Source organism: Dipodomys merriami, unplaced genomic scaffold (assembly GCF_024711535.1).
Source record: "Dipodomys merriami isolate MVZ:Mamm:240054 unplaced genomic scaffold, mDipMer1.0.p SCAF_103, whole genome shotgun sequence".
In the NCBI taxonomy this organism is placed as follows: domain Eukaryota; kingdom Metazoa; phylum Chordata; class Mammalia; order Rodentia; family Heteromyidae; genus Dipodomys; species Dipodomys merriami.
In genome coordinates this window covers 74038-96475 of record NW_027202305.1, presented here as the reverse complement: position 1 = coordinate 96475, position 22438 = coordinate 74038, and the positions used below count along the sequence as shown (strand labels likewise).

Sequence of the window (22438 nt, the reverse complement as noted above, 5' to 3'; positions counted from 1 at the left end):
AGGTGTGAGCCACCGGCGCCCGGCCTGTTTCTTGTCATTTTTTTCCCTGCTAAAAGAAACTGCAAACAGTTGTGCTTGTTGGGGTTCCTCAGGAATGGGAACAGGTTCCCTGTGAGCACTGACTGGGAAAGATAGCTTTGAGCCAGGAAGGCCCAGGCTTAATGCCCAGATCTAACCTGAGTAACATGTGACCTTGAACCATTATTACATATTTCAAAGCCTTTGTTTTCTCACCAGTAAAACACAAATATAAGGAAAGTGGCTTCTTCACAGACTTGATGTGAACAGGCTAATATCTAAGAAGTACTCATCGTACGGGCTGCCACATGTTGTGAGTGCAATAGATGTGAGGTACTGTTCCTAGTAAGAAATTGTTAACAGGGAGATACTGCAGAGCTTCTGAATGTGAAACTGTTGCCTAGGAGGGAGTAGATGAAGGATGAGAAAGAAGGAAATATAAGGATTTCAGTTTGAGAAGATACACAGGCTTGACAGGGAAGAATATGAGGAGATTAGTGTTGGCAACTTTGAATGTGTAATTTAATTTGCTTCAATCAGAGTTTGGTGTTATGGCCTATGACAGAGAGCAATTTCTACTGAGCTGTAGCTCCTTGAGAGCAACCACCATATGGAGCCTGTCTCTGTCCCTAGCATGCTGTAGGCATGCACTCACAGGACACAGATGAGGTTCACACTTTGATTTCCTGGTAAAGGTCCATGTCTTCCTTAGGGAGGTTAAACTTCACCACTGTCACTCCACAACTGCCCACAATTTCCATCTACTAACTTTATCTCTGAATTCTCTGAATCCGTAATTTTCTTCACAAGTACCTGCTAAAGATGAGATGGGGCGGCCATCACCAGCCGGGAAACAAGGTGAGATAAATGTGTTAGTGAGATTTGGCAGGTGGAGGAATCAGGAAGACTGAGCTATAGACTCAGGTAAGAAGAACACACCAGAATCTTTTCTTGGGTAGGCATAAATCAAGGGGATTATCAACAGAATGGAACCTACTAGGATGGAATCCACTAGAATGAGAATAGAGATGCACATTCATAATATATAAACACTTAAGAAAAACTTTTAAATGAAAAAGATGCAAGGCATGCATATTCCTATGCCATTTTCCTAAAAGAGATATTTGCAAATGCATATCACCCTATAAGTGAAATAAAAGTCATTTAATCAAGAATGATTCAATGTTTTATTAAACAAATAATTACTGAGTTCTCTCTCCTTCCCTCTCTTCTTTCCTCCCTCATCATTTTATGTAAATTTCCAAATTCTTCCATGAGCTACTAAAAAAATGAAGCTGGATGCTAGTGGTTCACACTTAGAAGTTTAGCTACTTGAGAGGCTGAGATCAGGAGGACTGTAATCCGAGGCTGGCTTAGGCAAAGAAGTTCATAAAACCCCTTCTCCACTGAGAGCTGGGTACAATAGTGTGCATCTGTCATCCTGGTTATGTGGAAAGCTGGGGTTGGGGGATAGCAACTCCAAAGCAGACTGAGCAGACAAGTCTGCAAGGCTTCCTCCTCAGGGGAAGAAGCGGGGTATGGGCTCTCCTCTCAGTGGGAGAAGGGGGTGTGGGCTCCTCTCAGTGGGAGAAGGGGGTGTGGGCTCTCCTCTCAGTGGGAGAAGGGGGTGTGGGCTCTCCTCTCAGTGGGAGAAGGGGGTGTGGGCTCCTCTCAGTGAGAGAAGGAGGTGTGGGCTCCTCTCAGTGGGAGAAGGGGGTGTGGGCCCCTCAGTGGGAGAAGGGGGTGTGGGCCCCTCAGTGGGAGAAGGGGGTGTGGGCTCTCCTCTCAGTGGGAGAAGGGGGTGTGGGCTCTCCTCTCAGTGGGAGAAGGGGGTGTGGGCTCTCCTCTCAGTGGGAGAAGGGGGTGTGGGCTCTCCTCTCAGTGGGAGAAGGGGGTGTGGGCTCTCCTCTCAGTGGGAGAAGGGGGTGTGGGCCTCTCAGTGGGAGAAGGGGGTGTGGGCTCTCCTCTCAGTGGGAGAAGGGGGTATGGGCTCTCCTCTCAGTGGGAGAAGGGGGTGTGGGCTCCTCTCAGTGGGAGAAGGGGGTGTGGGCCTCTCAGTGGGAGAAGGGGATGTGGGCTCCTCTCAGTGGGAGAAGGGGGTGTGGGCCCCTCAGTGGGAGAAGGGGATGTGGGCTCCTCTCAGTGGGAGAAGGGGGTGTGGGCCCCTCAGTGGGAGAAGGGGGTATGGGCTCTCCTCTCAGTGGGAGAAGGGGGTGTGGGCTCCTCTCAGTGGGAGAAGGGGGTGTGGGCCTCTCAGTGGGAGAAGGGGGTGTGGGCTCCTCTCAGTGGGAGAAGGGGGTGTGGGCTCCTCAGTAGGAGAAGGGGGTGTGGGCCCCTCAGTGGGAGAAGGGGGTGTGGGGCCCTCAGTGGGAGAAGGGGGTGTGGAGCCCTCAGTGGGAGAAGGGCGTGTGGGCTCCTCAGTGGGAAAAGGGGGTGTGGGCTCTCCTCTCAGTAGGAGAAGGGGGTGTGGGCCCCTCAGTGGGAGAAGGGGGTGTGGGCTCTCCTCTCAGTAGGAGAAGGGGGTGTGGGCTCTCCTCTCAGTGGGAGAAGGGGGTGTGGGCCCCTCAGTGGGAGAAGGGGGTGTGGGCCCCTCAGTGGGAGAAGGGGGTGTGGGCTCTCCTCTCAGTGGGAGAAGGGGGTGTGGGCTCCTCAGTGGGAAAAGGGGGTGTGGGCTCTCCTCTCAGTAGGAGAAGGGGGTGTGGGCCCCTCAGTGGGAGAAGGGGGTGTGGGCCCCTCAGTGGGAGAAGGGGGTGTGGGCTCTCCTCTCAGTAGGAGAAGGGGGTGTGGGCTCTCCTCTCAGTGGGAGAAGGGGGTGTGGGCTCTCCTCTCAGTGGGAGAAGGAGGTGTGGGCCCCTCAGTGGGAGAAGGGGGTGTGGGCTCTCCTCTCAGTGGGAGAAGGGGGCGTGGGCTCCTCTCAGTGGGAGAAGGGGTGTGGGCCCCTCAGTGGGAGAAGGGGGTATGGGCCCCTCAGTGGGAGAAGGGGGTATGGGCCCCTCAGTGGGAGAAGGGGGTGTGGGCCTCTCAGTGGGAGAAGGGGGTGTGGGCCCCTCAGTGGGAGAAGGGGGTGTGGGCTCTCCTCTCAGTGGGAGAAGGGGGTTTGGGCCCCTCAGTGGGAGAAGGGGGTGTGGGCCTCTCAGTGGGAGAAGGGGGTATGGGCCCCTCAGTGGGAGAAGGGGGTGTGGGCCTCTCAGTGGGAGAAGGGGGTATGGGCCCCTCAGTGGGAGAAGGGGGTGTGGGCCCCTCAGTGGGAGAAGTGGGTGTGGGCCTCTCAGTGGGAGAAGGGGGTGTGGGCTCCTCTCAGTTGGAGAAGGGGGTGTGGGCCCCTCAGTGGGAGAAGGGGGTATGGGACCCTCAGTGGGAGAAGGGGGTATGGGACCCTCAGTGGGAGAAGGGGGTATGGGACCCTCAGTGGGAGAAGGGGGTATGGGCCTCTCAGTAGGAGAAGGGGGTGTGGGCCCCTCAGTGGGAGAAGGGGGTGTGGGTTCCTCTCAGTAGGAGAAGAGGGTGTGGGCTCTCCTCTCAGTGGGAGAAGGGGGAATGGGGATGGCATCAGCCACCTCAGTGGCAACAGGAATCAGTGCAGACCAGGTGTGTGCCCAGGCAGGAAGCAAGACTCTACGTCATAAATAACCAGCACACTGTTGTCTTTTTTCAGGAGCCCAAGTCAGGGACAGAAATAGAGGGAAGATGCTGCAGTGGTACTCATTGGACACTATATTGAAAATAAACTGTACAACTTGTGGGTGGAGACAGGAGGGAAAAACCGGGAAAGAGCAAGGGAAAGGGTGATACTGTCCAAAAAGGTATGTATTCTTGACTGGGCGCTGGTGGCTTACGCCTGTAATCCCAGCTACTCAGGAGGCTGAGATCTGAGGATCCCAGTTCAAAGCCAGCCGGGGCAGGAAAGTCCATGAGACTCTTAACTCCAATAAACCACTCGAAAACCACAAGTGGCGCTGTGGCTCAAGGGGTAGAGCGCTCGACTTGAGCTGAAGAGCACAGGGATAGCACCCAAGCCCAGAGTTCAAGCCCCACGACAACCCCCCCCCCAAAAATAGATATGTATTCTTTACTTGACTTACAAAACTTTAACCCTCTGTACATTACCTTTATATTAACAATAAAAAATTAAAATTAAGAAAACAACCAGCACAGAAAAGGGCTGGAGGCATGGCTCAGCAGTAGAGTGCTTGTCTACCCAACCTAAGGCCTTCCATTCAAGCCTTAGTACCACCAAAAAATCAAAACCTCAAAACTATTTAAAATTTCCTACTACACACTTTAACAAAGTAACAAATGAAGTCTATAAACATGTTATTTGACCTAGAATATCCAAAATACTGTCAACTGAAGATGTCACTAACCACATTCCAATTGCCCAGATCTAACGTATTAAACACAAAAGCTTAGCTGTCCAGCTGAAGCAGAGTTTAAAGCCTACCAGCACAGGTTCCCACTGCTGTGCTTCCATCTGGAACTGCTAAGTATCTGGGCTGACCCTCTAGACTCTAGACATCGATGTCAGGAGCCATCAAGGTTAGACATTTTCATCAAGGAAGAAACGTAAACACACCCCAGTACCTCTGGATGTTGTCAGCCAGCCTGGCCAGGTGCTGCTGCCTGCTCAGAGGACTGAGCTTCGTTTCCGCAGCCATGGCCTTCATCAGATGAAAATCAGAGGCTGCCTGGGCAGTAAGACCTGTGAAATACAGCAGCATTTGTAAACACAAAAGAATCAACTAAGGGTCATTGTGGCGTCACTGTAATAATACACCTGATGAAAAACAAAAGTATATTGGTCTCCATACTACCAAAATTCAAAAAATTGCTGGGTGCTGATAGCTCACACCTGTAATCCTAGTGATTCAGGAGGCTGAGATCTGAGGATGGCACTTCAAAGCCAGATGAGGCAGGAAAAGTCCTACGTGACTCTTATCTCCAATTAACCACCAGAAAAATGGAAGTGGAGCTGTGGTGCAAAGTGGTAGAGTGTATGCCTTGAGCAAAAGAGCTCAGGGACATTACCCAGGTCCTGAGTTAAAGCCCCACAACCAACAGGAAAAAGAAATACTGCAAAAAGCAGCTAGATTTTAGCAAAATATCTAGAGGCCTATTTTATACCAAAGTAACAAGTGGAATGCATGGGATAGAGTAAATAGATTTCAAAGGGGACTATGTCCTTTCACTTGTTTTTACTATTGTCTCCATGATTTAATTACTGCCCTGGCACTCAGCCACCATAAAGTAGTTTGTGTCCACTGCTGAGGTTCAGGAGCCTGTGGTCTGCAGCCCAGCAGAGTTTTAAAAGATAAACATTACCTGTTAGAAAGCAAAGCTCTGGTATCAGGTGGACAATCCAAGGTTCAGTGTTGTCATTTCTCTTGCTTTTCAACAGACTAACAAGCACTGGCTGATTTAGGTCAGATAAAGTAATACCATACTGCTATAAAATGCAAGATTAATGAGGAGAAAGTTAATATGGAAACACTGCAAGAAAGAAGCAAATCCCAAAATGTATACATAAATGAGCCTTTTTAGTGGAAGAAAAAAATGTCCCTCAGTTTCCTGAACTTTACGACTTTCTTTTAAGGACTTACTTTTTTAAAATATTAAGGTTCAGCTTTATGATTTTAATTATCTTTTATAATGTCATAAGACTTTTTTTTTATTTAATTTTATTTTATTTGAGAACATACTGTACAGAGGGGCTACAATTACATGGGCAGGATAATGCATACATTTCTTACCAAGTATTGCAGCCTCCTCCTTTGTTTACCCTTCACCTCCCTTCCCAGCCACCCCCCTTCCCCCACCCAGTTATACCCCCCCCCACACCGACATTGTAAAGCTGGTTTTGACATGACATTTTGTACTTCTCATTGTTGCAACAGGTCCACCTGAATCCTTAAACGACTTGTTTGTCCCCATCTCCTCCACATGTTATACTGACATCAAATATAGTGAAAGCGGGGGTTACACTGTGGGGGAGGGCGTCATAAGACTTTTAAAAAGCCATTTTCATGCTCCTCTGGGTTTCATCCAGATTCAGAATAGCCTCCAGCTGATTTGTACACAGTCCAGTGACTTCCCCGGAGCTGACTCAGGGCCAGTGTCCAGAGGCACCAGGAGACCATCAGTAAATGTCCTTTGGGCATCTGCTACATGCAAGGAACTGTGCTAACTGTCGGTGTCCAGAAACAAAGAGCTTAAGTCATACTTTAGAAAGACTAAGGTTTAAGAGAGATCAGAATGTTCATATCTTGCTTAAGATGATCTAATGTAGCTAAGTTCATTAAGCCCTGGAAAGAGAGTCACAGAGCTTCCCTGTGAGCTGATTGTTGAGCTAAAAATAGTCAAGAATATTTAATGTTGTCTGGTTTAAAACAATAGGGGGGTAAAGGAAGCTATTTTTGTGAAAATACACAGGAGAGAAACAGCCAAGAAACACGGAAGGGACAGAATACACGAGATGAGGCTTAAAGGCAGAAAGTGACCAAATGATAAAGGATTTTAAAAAGCCTGCAAGGCACTGTTGGTTCACACCTGTAAACCTAGCTACTCAGATGATCATGATTTGAAGCCAGCCCAGGCAGGAAAGTCTATGAGACTCTTCTTTCAATTAACCACTAGTAAACCAGAGGTGGAGGTTTGGCTTAGTAGATTACTAGCCTTCAGCAAAAAAAAAAGCTCAAGGACAGGACCCAGATCCTGAGTTCAAGTCCCATTACTGACAAAGAAAAAAAAAGAAAGGTGTGCAGAGCTCATATTTGACTACTAAAGCAATAAAAAAAATCATGGGTTGTTTTAAGCTTGTGAGTGATATTATCAGGAGAATACTGAGACTACCAGAAAGCAGCAGGAGGCAGAATGAGAATCTCAGCCAATTAGGGGACAGGGAATAGAGAAGGGAGAAGATGTAATGTTATTGGAAGGCAGACTCCGCCTGGTAACTTGGGGGAACTTCCTGCACTGGAAAGGAACATGAAAAGCTCTCTAAGCTAAGATGAAAGGAAATACACACATCCATACCTGCTTGTAATAATCTATGTAGGAGATCTCCGAGCCGTCCCGCCTCTTGAAGGTGTGCACCGGCTTCACCGACCAGCTGATGTCGTCAATGCGGTAGGTTCTGTTATTGTACCTGGTAAACACAGGAAACTTTTAAGAAAGTTTTTCAGATCATGCAGACAAGCAGCCATTTCACTACACTTGTTACTTAAAGTGTAAGATAGACCAGAATGTCAGAAATTATGAGACAGTAACATAAGATAGTTGCATTTTTTGGCATACAAGATCTTGTATTCCAACAAATCCAGTGAGAAAGTTGGTAGACTACAATGTGTGTTTCTCACTGACAGACATTTCTGTTAAATGTTAAATCATGGTTAAATGTTCAATTGAAGAAGCATTACTTCAAAATTTCCCATCTGCTCTGATGTCATTCAAATTGCTCTGAAACTAGGGATCCTTTCTGATAATAAATACCAAGTAGGCTAAGCAACCACACAGATCTGCCATCTTGTTTAATCAACGTGGGTCAGGTTGCCTAAGACCACTCTTCCCCACCAGAACTGTGTAGCCTGCAGCATCCTGTAATGTGCTCCAGCCCGCAGAAATCTCCAAGGCAAGTTTCTCCAGAGCTAGGTATCCTGAAAGGAGGTTTCTTGAAAGTGTGGTATGCTGACCCATCAAAGAGGGAGATCTTCCTGGCCCAGCAGTATAGAATTGAACTACCCCTTTCCTATATGACCCAGAAAGTAACTTTAAGTGGAAGGCGAAGACTAACACAGTCCCTAAGACACCTCTTTGGATCAGCAAAACTATATGCTGTCTGGGCAGGGAAGGGGATCTCGGGGGAAAGCAAAGGAAGGGACGACAATGCCCAAAAAAGAAATGTTCTCATTACCTGACTTAGGAAATGGTAGGCCCTCTGTACTATACCTTAATAGTAATAAAATTATTTCTTACTAGGTATATGCTAATACTCAGGAGGCTGAGATCTGAGGATCATGGTTTGAAGCCAGCCTGGGAAGAAAAGTCTGTGAGACTCTCATCTCCAATAAACTACCCAGAAAAAGCCAAGAGTGGTGCTGTGGCTCAAGTGGTAGATTGCTAGCCTTCAGTGAAAGAAGCTCAGGGACGGCACCCAAGCCCTGAGTTTAAGGCTCAGGATCAGAAAAAAAAAAAAAAAAGGATGTGCTGAATTTTTGAATTTTTTGAATTCAGGAAGTCATTTAACCCACCAGTTTTTAATCCAGTTCAATGTGTATGGAGGGAAAATTATATATATATATATATATATATATATATATATATAAATGTAGAAGTTTACAAAAAGTAAAACGTGCTCTTGATCTAAAAGACCTTAAATCTGCTATGGATCTCCTGTTCAGTACTATAACCTAATAAAATGCAATATAATGATCATCAAGAGTTGGCTGAGAGCAAAGTGTTTATGGGAACAGGCAGGTGAGTAACATACTTACTTCATCTGTGGAGGTGAAAATTTGAAATACAGAACTTGGGGCAGGGAGCCCAGGCAGGAGCACTAAAGTAACAAAGTTCAGGCTGCTGAGGGTCAGAACAGAAGAAGGGTATACAACAAGTAATAATGTTGGGACCATGCCAGCTTGGGACAGCCTGAACTTTAGACAATGGAGAGTAGCCACATCTTTTGCACAGGTGGCCAAACTTATCAGACTTGTGCTGTGGCCAGTGCTCCCATGAAATTCTTATTCAAAGAAACCTAAGTCATTCACTCTACAGAAAACACTGAGTAGATGTTTACCTTGTAAGGACAATGCGCCCTATAAGCTGTTTCTCACACATCTGGGTGAAGTCAGACATAGCAGCGTTGTAATAGAGATCAGTCATAAACTCCAGAACAGTTTCATTCCGGAGAATTTTATAACTTACATCAGCACTAAACAGGAGCCTGCTTTCATAATGTGACACAGAAATGGCAAACCCAGGCCAAAGGGATAATCTTTAAAAACATAAATTGAAAGAAGAAAAAATATCGTATTTAAAATGTTATACCAGAAAAATAAAGATTTGTGTGTGTGTGTGTGTGTGTGTGTGTGTGTGTGTGAGTGTGTGTGTGGTTTGTGGGGCTGTAACTCAGGGCGGCTTAGGCACTGTTCCTGAACTGTTTTGTTCAATGTTAGTGTTCTACCACTTTGAGCCACAGCTCCATGTCTGGTTTTCTGGTGGCAAATTAAAGATAAGAGTCTCATTGACTTTTCCTGCCTGGGCTGGCACTGAATTACGATCCTCCGATCTCAGCCTCCTGATTCGCTAAGATTACAAGTGTGAACCACCCGTACCTGACACAACAGTGATTTTTAAGTGATGATTTTCACTCTAATTTTCTACGGGTAACTTTTTCTTTAGTGTAATTTCTTCTAGTTGCTAACTAAAATGTTTATTTTCTGTTGGAGTGTTTAGTATACATGTAGGACCTTGGTACTACTGATATTCAGACTGCATAATTCTTGCTTAGGAGCTGTTCTTTGCATTGTAGGATGGTGAGCAGCATTCCTTGTCTCTACCCACTGGATTTCAGCATCATGCTCCCAGCAGTGAGAGCCAAAAATGTGACTTATGCCTTTCATTTTAGCTACTCGGGAGGCTGAGATCTGAGCACTGTTTAGAAGAAAAGTCTGTGAGACACTGGTCTCCAGTTAACTGCCCAAAAGTTCAAAGTAGAGGTGTGGCTTAGTGGTAGAGTGCTAGCCTCCAGTGAAAGCCAAGGGAGTGCTTGAAGCCCTGAGTGATTTCATTTGCAGAGATATAAAAGAAACCAGAGCTGGGCGCTGGTGGCTCACGCCTGTAACCCTAGCTACTCAGGAGGCTGAGATCTGAGGATCATGGTTCAAAGCCAGCCCGGGCAGGAGAGACCGTGAGACTCCTATCTCCAATAAACCACCAGAAAACCGGAAGTGGTGCTGTAGCTCAAGTGGTAGAGCGCTCGGCTTGAGCTGAAGAGCTGAGGGACAGCGCCCAGGCCGAGAGTTCAAGCCCCACGACCGACAAAAAAAAAAAAAAAAAAAAAAAGAAACCAGAGTCCAGGCTATAGATGCTTTCTATATGGACTGAAAAGTCTTGAATAAGAAGTTACAGAAATGACATGAACATTCTAGTCTACCCTTTGAGAGCTTAGTTTGTGATACTAGCCAATCTGCAGGACAAGCATATGTACCGGTACTTGTTGTAACTTAGCTCAACAATGAACCCATGGATATTCCTATCCACACAGATTTTCAATCCTTTATGCACTTTGTTTATATATCTGTCTTTATATATACATGTCATATATATACACATGTACTTTTTTCTTTTTTTTCTGGAGAAAGTCTAAGGTAATAGAGAATAGAGAGGAACTATATGTTATACATAAACATACAATGTATATTAAATATACATTGTACATGTGTGTATGTGTATTTATTTTTCTGGAGAGCTATGTACCAACCAGTTTAAGGTAATAAAGAATAATAGGGAACAACCATGTGTATTGTGTGTACACACACACACATAATCTATATTAAACACACATTATATATATATGTGTATATATGTACTTTTTTCTGGAGAATTATGTACTAATATAAGGTAATAAAGAATAACAGAGAACAACCATATGTATTATTTATATACATGCCCACATAATCTATATTATATATATGTGTGTATATATATGTATTTTTTCCAGAGAGCTATGTATTAATGAGTATAAGGCAGGATTGACACTTTCCCTGCAGCACCAACTTCCCAGTTTGGAAATAATATACAAGTATTCTGAATGATTTTGCCTTCACTAAGGTAGCTCTGTTGAATTCTCTATTTACCCACAATGATGTCATTCATGCCAACCACCTTGAATGTTCTAACTTCAATAAGACCACAGGAAACCAGCTATGTGTTACAGCACACAGTTTATCTTATTTTTTTTCATTTTTATATTCATAAAATTCAATTTCTGAATTCCTTCTAGAATTTATGATACTGTCCTTGTATAGAACAATACAAGGCTTCACATTTCACTCTACCATTCTCTAAAAAATACTCAAAAATTATAAAAGTCTAGTACATTCCAAATTACAGAGACCCTCATAGGAGGTATGTTATATTGCATTATAAACTACCCTGCTCACACTATGACCATTTCAGAGGAACAGAAAATACAAACTTACTTGTGCTGGGGAATTTCCACTGCCTTTGAAGGGTTATAGAAGTTCCTTCCAATTTGGTACATGGACAACTTTTTTAATATCCTGCAAGGGTATTTTTTTGAATCTTTGGTAAATATTAGTCAATAAAGTATAGTTCTAAAATTGTACTCAAGCTAAACACAAAATACTTAGAATGCATAGATTTTTTTTCTTCTAGAATATTTACACAATAAATATCCATCTATATTTGGACTGTCATTGCATTTGAGAATGACATAGTGAAGTTATTTTTCTCTGAGCTTAACTGCAATGATAAATTTGTGGTCCATTATGAACTGCAGCTGTGGTTACTGTAACACCGAACTGCAGCTGTGGTTACTTTAACATTGAACTGCAGCTGTGGTTACTGTAGTAAGCTGGAAAGGGTGAGGCAACCTGCCTCTTCCCCATTTTGAGAAGAGGCAAGATTTCTGATAAAGCTGTTCAAGCTGCCCAAAGATCTTACCTCACTGGTGTGACCCTTTGCCACTTGCCCAGTCACCTCCAGTACCTCAGATCACAAAAGGAGGTGACTGCATGGCGGGGGGGGGGGGGGGGGGGGGAGGGGAGGGGTAATAGAGTTTGAGTCCAAGTCAGAATGAAAGGGTTCTACCTCTGTGATGTGGGTTACCAAATGTCACAAGCTCAAGTCTTGCTTATTTATTATTTATTATCTTTATTGTGTGTGTGCTATGGCTTGAACTCAGGGCTAGGTTATTCTCCTTGGCACTCTACCACTTGAGCAACATCACCACCTCCTGCTTTTTGCTACAGATAAGAGTCTCATGGACTCTTCTGCCTAGGCTGGATATGAACCACAATCCCCATATATCAGCCTTCTGAATAGTTAGGGTTTCAGCCACTAGCCTGAATATTATCATCTCCCTATTTATAAAGTCAGATTTCTATAACAAGTACCTTCCTCGGGGTGCTCAGTAAGCACGTTGTAAGATAAAACAATTGAAAACGCTTCGCCAATGGAAGGCATCTTACAAGTGTCAACTGACTCACAATAATCCCCTGAGAGGGGTTATTTCAGAAGCCAGACTGGCTTCTGAAAAGGGAAATGTCAGATATGATCAAGAGAGACAAGACAAGTTTAGGGTTAGAATTAGGAAAGAGTGTAACTGTTTGTGGTGTTTCATTATGTATGTCCCCTACTCACCAAAGCTAAAACTTGCCTGAGTCTGTCCTCTCCAGAGGCTGGCCTGGGCAAATGGGTGGTTGGCTAAGGTTTCTAAGCAGTGCATCCGAATGACTCATACAAGCTCTTCCTAACTGTGCATAGGCTTTACAGTATCCACCAGTCAGCTGGGAAGCACTTTGATTCCCAGGCCCCACCCATGATAGTCTATGTATTAGATCTGGTGTGGAGCTAGAGAATTTGCACTTGATCAAATCCTATCCAAGATGATTTTGGAACAAATGATCCTTATATTAGGCCTGAAGAACAATGAATAGTTTAGTTCCTTCCTTCTACCCCAGGTGTCTATGTGATCAAGGGGAGGGGAAGAAGGTGTTGCCAGGACAGAAAGCAGATGGCGGTTGCCTTTTATATTCTAATCAACCAGCTAGGAGAAAAATAAGTCCTTCAGCTGATTAAGCCAAACACAGTGAACTGATGTCTAGGGGTCGAGATGTAATGGAGTACTAGAAATGAAGAAAAGCAAAAAGGCACCCTCCTTCTACCAATGGAATGTCAATAACCCTTCAATGCCTTGTCTCAGTTCTCCTAATACTCAGTTCTGATAATGATGATTTGTGCTAACCAGAGGCTGTGACAGATGCTTGCACATTACTGTCAAATACATAAAAGTACATATTAAAAAGAAACTGTCCCAGTGATGATGCTGGGGCACAGCCTACACATTGTTAGGTTAAAAAGGTACACACTAAACGGCGCCAGTGGCTCACACCTTCACCCTTTCTACTCAGGAGGCTGAGATCTGAGGATCATGGTTCAAAGCCAGCCCAGGCACTCGAAAACAGAAGTGGAGCTGTGGCTCAAAGTGGTAGAGCACTAGCCTTGAGCAAAAAGAGCTCAGGGACAGCACCTAGGCCCTGAGTTCAAGTTCAAGCCCATGACTGTCCCCTCACCCCCTCAAAAAAAGGGACATAGTAGACAAGTAGATGGGCCCAACACCAGCACAGGTTTACTCAGAAAAAGCCAGACAAGAGGAGGGAGTAAAGCAACAGTATTTCTAACTCAAAGCACTGGTCTGGAACTTATGATAAGGACCTGGGCCTTGAGACCTAACACAAACAACTGAGTATTTTAATACCCAGGCTCTATGCTGAGAAGTATTGATAGTACAAATTAAATTTACATTTAAAATTCCTTACTTTTTGAAGATGATATTGAGGAACTGGATGCACATAGGAGAGCTTGAGGGCAGTTCACACGTTAGAGTGACAGTCATCTTTATGGTCTCATCTCTGTGAGTTTTACTTGACAGTTCTGTGACCTGGGAAAATAGGCACTTAAAAGGCACTCTGCTGGGCTTCCTCAAATATGTACAATGAAGGTATCAGAAAGCCACTCATGTTTCATATACATGAGTGAAAACAGAACCACAGATATTCCTATATAATGAATAACTTAATGTTCATCTTATGTTGGGAGGGGTATTTAATTCCTTGGTGTGTGTGTGTGTCTCTCTCTCCCCCCTCTATATATACATTTACATGATATGATCTATCACTCTATTCTCTAACTTAACAAAAGGAAAATTAAAGCCAGACGCATAGCTAGACGATTTGATACACAAAGAATTCCAGAACAGTGGACTGTAACCATTTTGGTAAGCAAGAAGAAGACATATCATGAATTACTTTAAGAGTCTTATAAAGATGAAAAATATCCTCCCAAGAAAGCTTCACATATGTATATACCACAAGAGTACACATGCACCCATTTTCAGGGACCGCTTGGATGCCCAGAAGTCTCTTAGAGGACTGTACTGCTTCTGTCAAGTTTGTGAATTACACATGCTCAAAAGCTTATTCATAAAACAGAGAAGCAGAGAAGAGAAACAAAGTAAAAGAGAGTATATAGTCAAGAGAGAAAGTAAAAATGAGGAGAGGAGGAATAAAGGTAGAAGTTAGAATAACTTCCAGAAATTTCATTCTGAAAATTTGAGAAGGAATCTTTAAAACCATGTGCCAAAACAAATCTTTCCTCCTTAAGAAAAAAAAAAAAAGATGGGGCTGAGAAGGTGGCTCAGTGGTTAAAGCGCTTGCCTTGCATGCCTGAGGCCCTGGGTTCGATTCCTCAGCACCACATAAGCAAAAAGAAAAAAGCCGGAAGTGGCGCTGTGGCTCAAGTGGTAGAGCGCTAGCCTTGAGCTGAAGAGCTGAGGGACAGCACCCAGGCCAGGCCCCATGACCGGACCCAAAAAAAAAAAAAAAAAAAAAAAAAAAGAAAAGAAGGAAAGATAAGATACTGAGGAAATTGTTAGGACTTTTCTAACCTAGAACCATGCTTTAACAATATAAAAATGCAAACATTTGTTTCTGTAACAGCTCCTGGCACTGTATTCGTTTTTTAATGTAAGAATTCAGAAAACAAGTAAGTATCAATCTATCATCAGAGATTTTTTTCCAAGGATAACAAGTTAGAAACTGGCTTAGAAATTGACTAATTTTTAAGCATAAAAGCACAGGGTCTCATTAAAGGATAAAGGCCCCAAGAATGCTTACATTTCTTTTTTTTTTTTTTTTTTTTTTTTTGGTCAGTTGTGGGGCTTGAACTCTGGGCTTTGGCACTGTCCCTGTGCTCTTCAGCTCAAGGCGAACGCTCTACCACTTGAGCCCCAGCGCCACTTCCGGTTTACTAGTGGTTTATTGGAGATAAGAGTCTCATGGACTTTCCTGCCCGGGCTGGTTGATTTCAGCATTCTGAGTAGCTAGGATTACAGGCGTGAGCCACCAGTACCCGGCTTGCTTATATTTCTTGAGTAAATTTCCAAATATGTACTTATAATCTGGAAATTTAAACTTACATTATTATACCGTGCTACTTAAAATGCTGAGTTTAAGGATTCACTTTTTTTTTTTTTTTTGGTAGTGGGGCCTGAACTCTGGGCCTGGGCACTATCCCTTAGCTCTTCAGCTCAAGGCTAGGGCTCTACCACTTGAGCCACAGAGTCACTTCACGCTTTTTTTTTCTTTTTCTTTTGCTCATGTGGTGCTGAGGAATCAAACCCAGGGCTTCATGCATGCAAGGCAAGCACTCTACCACTGAGCCACCTTCCCAGCCCAAGGATTCACTTTCTAAGTAACATAAGTATTTAATTCTGCGTTTTAACTTTTCATACAGAAACTGGTTCTTTTTTTCTTTGTAGTAATCTTAATATTATTGTAGAACAAGATTTATGATAAGAACATCAATATCTTTAAGAATGAAGATGTTGAAAGCATAACAGTAGATATAACAAAATATCAATTTTCATGTCTAGTGGTCAAACTTAAAAATACTTTTAGAACACATCACTATATATTTCATATGATGGAACAAGTCATAAAAGAAACGTCAGTTCTGTATTCAAAGACTGAAGCTGTTTGGTAATTCAGGTGCGATTTGCAGATTTGAGATTTCATTTGCTGATGCAAATGAAACAGAACAAATTAAAAGCTCTGAAGACACAGGTACATGGTGTTTTTAAAGGTATTTCCCATTTATGGAAACGTTTTAAATGATGCCTATTTTTAGGATAGTTTATGGAAACGTTTTAAATGATGCCTATTTTTAGGATAGTTGTAGCTCTTATTTTTACAGTGCTAGAACATCGGTGGCTTAATCATGTAATCAAATACTGATAACTTAGGAAGTCTCTGAGCTTTCCAGCTGGGAACAGGAAAAAGTGAAGAGTTATCCTATCTTTTTTATTTTCTTGGTCAGTAGTGGGGCTTGAACTCAGGGCCTAAGCGCTGTCCCTGAGCACTTCCACTTTGAGCCACAGCACTGCTTCCAGTTTTCTTATGGTTAACTGGAGGTAAGAGTCTCATGGACTTTCCTGCCTGGTTTGGCTTTGAACTGCAATCCTCAGGTCTCAGTCTCCTGAGTAGCTAGGATTACAGACATATGCCACGGCCGCCTAGCTGCTATCTTTTAAATATACATGTCTAAGCATATGTCTGCATGCATATACATACGCACATATGTGGGGAAAACCATATTCTACCTTTTTTCCTAGCTTTTGTGAAAGAAAAAGGATAGCACCATCAAATGCTTTTGCTTTGTTGGCAAGTTCACTGTGATTATAAAGTAGAGCAATCCTCAGCCTTCTAGATTCGATATCTGGATTATAAGTCACATGGTACTGGTATAGATGCCAGTCTCGGGGAATATCTAAATTGAAGAGATTTGTAACCAGATTCACAGGTATTCCACTCGAACCTGGGGAAAGAAACAAAAATAACAATATTTTTTCACTAAAAATTACACCTGTTAACATTAATCATATTTAAACTTATATTTGCATAATAGTTGCTATAAAGCAAGCATTTTTAGTCAGTGGTAGCAGCTGATGTCTAAAACTTGAAGCTCGGCCATACCACATTGTGAACTGACGTGCTTTCATTTGTGAAGCAAGGCAACAGAGAAACATGGAAGCAGAAACTAACATTCTTAACTTTGGGAGAAGTTAATGAACCCAAATTCCTCCCAAGCCTGCCTCCAGCTCCAATCACTGCAATTGAAATCTGCTGCAGTAACATTTGCATATGCTGCTTTAAAGTCAGATTACAAAGAAACTGACAGGTTCTTACATCTAATAGTGTAACTCCCCAACCTCTGGGAAACCCAAAATAATCAAAAGGTAACCATACTTCTGTAAGTCTTGGAAAGGTTCCATCTGTGATAAGATCATTAGACAAACAGCTAACAAGCCCCTGAGACATGGAGGAGTAAGATAGGAGTTAGGAAGGAACTGTATCTTTTCTGTGTAAAAGTCAACAGGGCCTGGAGCTTCTAGTTTCTGTAGGGAGACCATATGTGTGTATAGAAGTTCCTTCCTCCTAAAGAAATTTTTACTTACAGCTTAAAAGTGCATAGGATAAAATCAGAGATAAACATGGCATAGTCAGTATTCAGGATGACAATCTTCATTCTGCCTCAGGACAAAATCTAAGAGATGACTAAGGAGTTTCTTCTTACCTCTTCTCTCTTCATGAAAACACACTCACAGTCTGCATTATAGAATGTATGATTCCTGTACTCTGACTTACAGAAAAGAATGATATCAAATAAGCATGACTTTTCTTTTCTCATGGAGGAAGTAGAAGCATGAGCCTCCGAAGTGGTGAGGAAGAAAAACATGTTTTGTGTCCCTCAGTGTTTTCTCAGTCTCTGTATAGATCTGTTAGGAGCCAGGAGTCATGGGGCTATTTTAAAGGAAAGATCTCTTTTGTTCTTTCAGATCCCCAGGAAATGGCAACATAGCATCCCATATAAATGGACAAAGGGAAGCCAACCTAGAGAATGTCAGATGAGATCTTTTAAGATCTTCTATATCACCCTCATACACACTGCAGAATGGATGAAAATACCTGACAGGTGGTAAGGTAAGGACTATTTCACAAAATATTTTCTTTTTTGTCTCTCTCTCTCTCTCTGTGCATGCATGAGTAAGTTTGCTAGATGATGGCATAACATCTAAAGTATCTAGACAGTACTTCACACACAGCACATATTCTACAAGCATATGAACTTATTTATCTTACATCTAGGAATGGAAATTTTTTAAGCAAGACTTGGTACCATTAAAAAAAAAAAAGTACTATGAGCTGGGTGTCGGTGGCTTATGCCTGTAATCCTAGCTACTCAGGAGGCTGAGATCTGAAGATCTCGGTTCAAAGCCAGTCTAGGCAGGAAAGTCCATGAGACTCTTACCTCCAATTAACCACCAAAACACCACAAATGGCGCTGTGGCTTAAGTGGTAGAGTGCTCACCTTGAGGTGAAGCGCTCAGGGACAGTGCTCAGGCCAAGTTCAAGCCTCACGACAGACCCCCCCACACACACACAAAAAATGCTTACTGCATACCTGTTTTACAGTCTTTCACATGTGCCAATTTCTGTCTGATACAGATACCCAGGTCCATGAAGTCCCGTTTCATCTTCACACTTCTTTCTGCAACAGTACTTCTAACATTATCCAAAGATAAACCATCTTTGTCTAAAATATGAGAACACAATAATAACTCACATATCATTCTGATGATATTGTCTACCACTAGGATCAATAATGAATCTAAAAACTCCGATGTTTGTGATTTTTTTTTTTTTTGTCAGTCGTGGGCCTGGGCTCTGTCCCTCAGCTCTTCAGCTCAAGGCTAGCACTCTAACACTTGAGCCACAGCACCATTTCTGGCTTTTTCTGCTTATGTGGTGCTGAGGAATTGAACCCAGGGCCTCATGCATGCAAGGCAAGCACTCTACCACTGAGCCACCTTCCCAGCCCCAGATGCTTGCGAATTTTAAAATGTTCTTAACTATGCAAAAGTTTTTCACCTAAGAATTAGACTGTGAATAAAGTATGGAACATTTTGTTAGAAATAAATAAAATATGCAGAGTTAGTGTTCTAATTATATTCTTAATTTTTATTATCTTTAGTTATACAAAGGGATTTCAATTTAACATGTAAGTGTATGAGTATCATGAATTTTGATCAGTGTCATCCTTTCCATAATTTCTCCCTAACTGTCCCAATCCCACCCATGCCCTTTTCATTATATGTTAAACTTTTTTTTTTATAAGGCGAGAAATCTGTCTCCCTATGTCTAGCTCTGTAAAACTGTTCCTGTTTTCCTTCTTGAAAGCACACTGGAGTTCCATACCAGTGTCTGCACAGAGTGGGGTTGGAACCCTTTCTTTTCCCAGTGAAAAGAAAAGGAACTATCCTGAACACATTAAATTAACACCTTAAATTAAACACATTAAAATTCTTTCCTTCCTTTTTTATTTTCATGAGTTGTGGGGCTCAGGACCCAAGTGCTGTCCCTGAGTGCTTTTTGCTCAAGGCTACCACTTTAAGGCACAGCTCTACTCCAGTTTTCTGGTGTTTAATTGGAGATTGGAGTCTCACAGAGTCTCCTGCCCAGGTTGGCTTTGAAATGCAATCCTCTGATAGCAGCTTCCTAAGTAGCCAGGATTACAGGTGTGAGCCACCAGCGCCTGGCTTAAAATTTATTTCAAAATGAATGTTCCCTGTTTAAATAGTATGAAGAGGTGCTGGGGTTTTCTGATGTGTCTTTGACACTTTGAAGACAACAGAATGCCAAAAATCAAAATATTAAAGTATATTATTTGAAAATAATATGAGTAATGAATCTCTAGAACCCTGGCTTGGAATCTCCTGTGAGATAGATACTAAATGCAATTCCCAGATGTCGTCACTTTTACCTGCTCAGAACAACTGGCTTTATCGTTCTCAATAGAGTCTGTTTCTCAAGAAAATAAACTTTTAAAAATTCTTTGTCACTTCTTTATTTTACAGATCAATAAATTGAGAGGTAGAAATTATACATCTTAAATCCAGAGGCCATAATATTAATCATGACACACAATTTATTAAATGAAGAAAATAAAATTTAATTTAAAAATCTATTCAAACTCTACTTTCAATATAATGCTATCCTATGAATTCTATTCTATTCTCAAATTATATTAACCTCAGTAGACTGTCTTATATCATCCAATGCTCCGGATTTCAAAAGATGTTGGACATTTTCTAAAATTTCAGGCTACTGTAGGATGGTAAATATTAAGGGCTGAGGGAAAAGGGGAATTTATCATTTAATGGGAATAGATTTATGAAGGATTTCCATCACTTGCTATTTATAAGAATGTACAGCCAACATGGAAAAACAGTCTGGAAGGTGGAATGATGCCTGAATGGTGCAGGGTCTGGTGTACTCCCTCTCTTTGTGTAAATCCGAATTACATGGTGGGTGTGAAAGGGGTCTGGAGAATTTCCTGCCAGGAAAAGAAGGTGCGTCTAAGTGGAACCAGAGAATCTCCCGCCAGGAATGAAAAACCAATCATGTGATGGGTGAGAGCCCCAGACTCCCAGTTTGGGAGGTCCTAGGTGCCCAGGGCATTCACATTTGTTAGAAATTGAAAAACGAATTTGGTGGCCAGAACAGGGGAACTAACAGGTTTCACCTGAGGTTATCGGGTGACCTGTGTCCCCCATACATGCATATGTAGAAATCTGAACCCATGGTGCTTCAGAATGTTACTGTTATTTGAAGACAGATCTTTAAAAAGATAAGTTAAAGTTAAGTAATTAAAGTGACTACTAATCAGTCTGATGTCATAAGAGGAGGAATTAGAACACAAACATATGCAGAAAAAACATTACGTAGAAGCAGGGAGAAACAAGCCCATCTACAAGCCATGGAGAGAGGCCTCAAAAGGAATAACCCTGCCAACACCTTGATCTCAGATTTGATACCTCCAGAATTATGAGAAAATACATTTCTATTATTTGAGCACCTAGTCTCTGTTATCTTGTTATGCAAACTTATAATTAATGCACTGGGCATGCCAACTCCTATTGTGACAGTGTACTTACAGTGGCATGTTGACAAAGATCCCAAGACCACATCAGGGTTGCAAGGAAATGAACTACCACCCGACAGGGGTGTGTGTCCCAGGGAAGATGCAAAGTCAGCAGCAGCATTTGCCAGGCTTCTGCCATCCCAGCAGGTAATGATAGCATTGCATTTGGATGTCATAGATTCCTAGAGTGTTTTTTTCCTCTCAAAACTCTTCACTGAATAGACAGAATCAGAACACTGACTTCCTCAAGACATCGAATTACCACTTACTAAGCATTAGCAGCTGACTCCATGTTAGGGAACTTCTAAGTATATGACTATAGGCATTCAAAAAAAAAAAGATGTTCACAAAGCAAGCCTAGGTCTCTAAGGTTGGGTGAATGAAGTCCCTCTTGCTCCATTCCAGGGAACAAAGCTCAGGGGAACAGCCTCAGCAGAGCTTACCTTGCTGTGAAGTCCCGCTGGTTCCCAGGAAGCCACTGCCTGAGGCCACTTCACCGTCACCAGGATCAACTGATGTGGTCTATCAAAAGGGAAAACATCTTGTTCAGATAGGAGTCTCAGTCAGAACATTATTACAAGGTCAGATCAGTCACTGTCACGTCCTAAATCCTTAGACAAAGATGATCCAGGAAAAGAAAATATGAATGGGTAAAGCTCTTGATGAGGAAACCATGCCCATTCTGGGCATGAAACTGCTTTCAGTACCAACAGGAAAACACAGTGTCAGACCCATGTGTGCGGGTTGATCTTTGTGTTCAGGAAACCTGTCAGAAAGAAGGGGCACAAACATGCACGGACTGTTTGCCTCTGGGACTATGGGACGTGGACATAAATTGAACCTGGACGGGGCCTCTAGGCACAGGTCTAGAAGACAACTCTCTCTGCATAAACTGGCCAACTTCTTTAAAAACAGTGGAGAGAGAACCACTCACATTTTCTCTTTTCATGGAAAATGCTTGTCTTTGTTCCAGAAATTACTACAAAATGAGTGAAATCAAGAGAAGACCACTTTCATGAAAATGAAAATAAAATGACCACAAACTACTCAGCTGAGCACTTTTACTCTAAGTCTAAAAGGTGGCTCAAAATTCTGGAGATAGAGTTAAACTGTGCTTTTCTGAGGGTCCGCCCGATCTGTCACTCAAGACCAGCAACTGGCTCAAAGTGGCTAATCTACCACCCGTGACTAGCAACCAGCTCAAAGTGGCTAACCAAGCGACAGCAGCTGAATCAACCACCTTGAGTGTGTTAGGGATTATTGGTGAGTTAGGGATTACTGGTGTGTCAGGGATTATTGGTGTGTCAGGAATTATTGGTGAGTGTTAGGGATTTTTGGTCTGTCAGGGATTATTGGTGTGAGTGTCAGGGATTATTGGTGAGTGTTAGGGATTACTGGTGAGTGTTGGGGATGACTGATGTACCCGGTAAACAAGGCCGAACTGTACCAGACTATAATCCACATCATGGAATGAACAGGGCCACTTTTCTCCCCAAAAATGTACGGCCAAGTTAGAACGCAGCAAGGAGAGGCTCTTGAGGGGCTCGCGCGGCCACACTCTGTCTTGCTCGGACGCGGCCCTGGAAGGAACACGGGGAGAAGCGTCTGGAAGACTCAAGCTGGGCGAAGGTGCTGTCCTTAG

General features: G+C 42.9%; 1 protein-coding gene and 1 long non-coding RNA gene across 2 annotated transcripts in view; one reads left to right on the top strand and one right to left on the bottom strand.

The window, feature by feature from the left end:
- LOC138809696 (piwi-like protein 4) overlaps positions 1 to 22438 on the bottom strand; it is a 37068-nt gene that overhangs the window by 14440 nt on the left and 190 nt on the right. The window contains exons 2-10 of the mRNA XM_069996538.1: positions 21240 to 21318; positions 18277 to 18408; positions 16415 to 16629; positions 13575 to 13696; positions 11214 to 11294; positions 8807 to 9004; positions 7048 to 7159; positions 5338 to 5461; positions 4600 to 4717 (exon numbers count right to left, since the gene is read on the bottom strand). Coding sequence (XP_069852639.1) covers positions 4600 to 4717; positions 5338 to 5461; positions 7048 to 7159; positions 8807 to 9004; positions 11214 to 11294; positions 13575 to 13696; positions 16415 to 16629; positions 18277 to 18408; positions 21240 to 21318 — 1181 coding nt within the window. The remainder of the gene's footprint in view (positions 1 to 4599; positions 4718 to 5337; positions 5462 to 7047; positions 7160 to 8806; positions 9005 to 11213; positions 11295 to 13574; positions 13697 to 16414; positions 16630 to 18276; positions 18409 to 21239; positions 21319 to 22438) is intronic.
- LOC138809708 (uncharacterized) lies at positions 7001 to 22083 on the top strand. Its single transcript, XR_011366927.1, has 3 exons — positions 7001 to 7140; positions 17651 to 17795; positions 21202 to 22083. It is a non-coding gene; the product is annotated as an uncharacterized lncRNA (long non-coding RNA).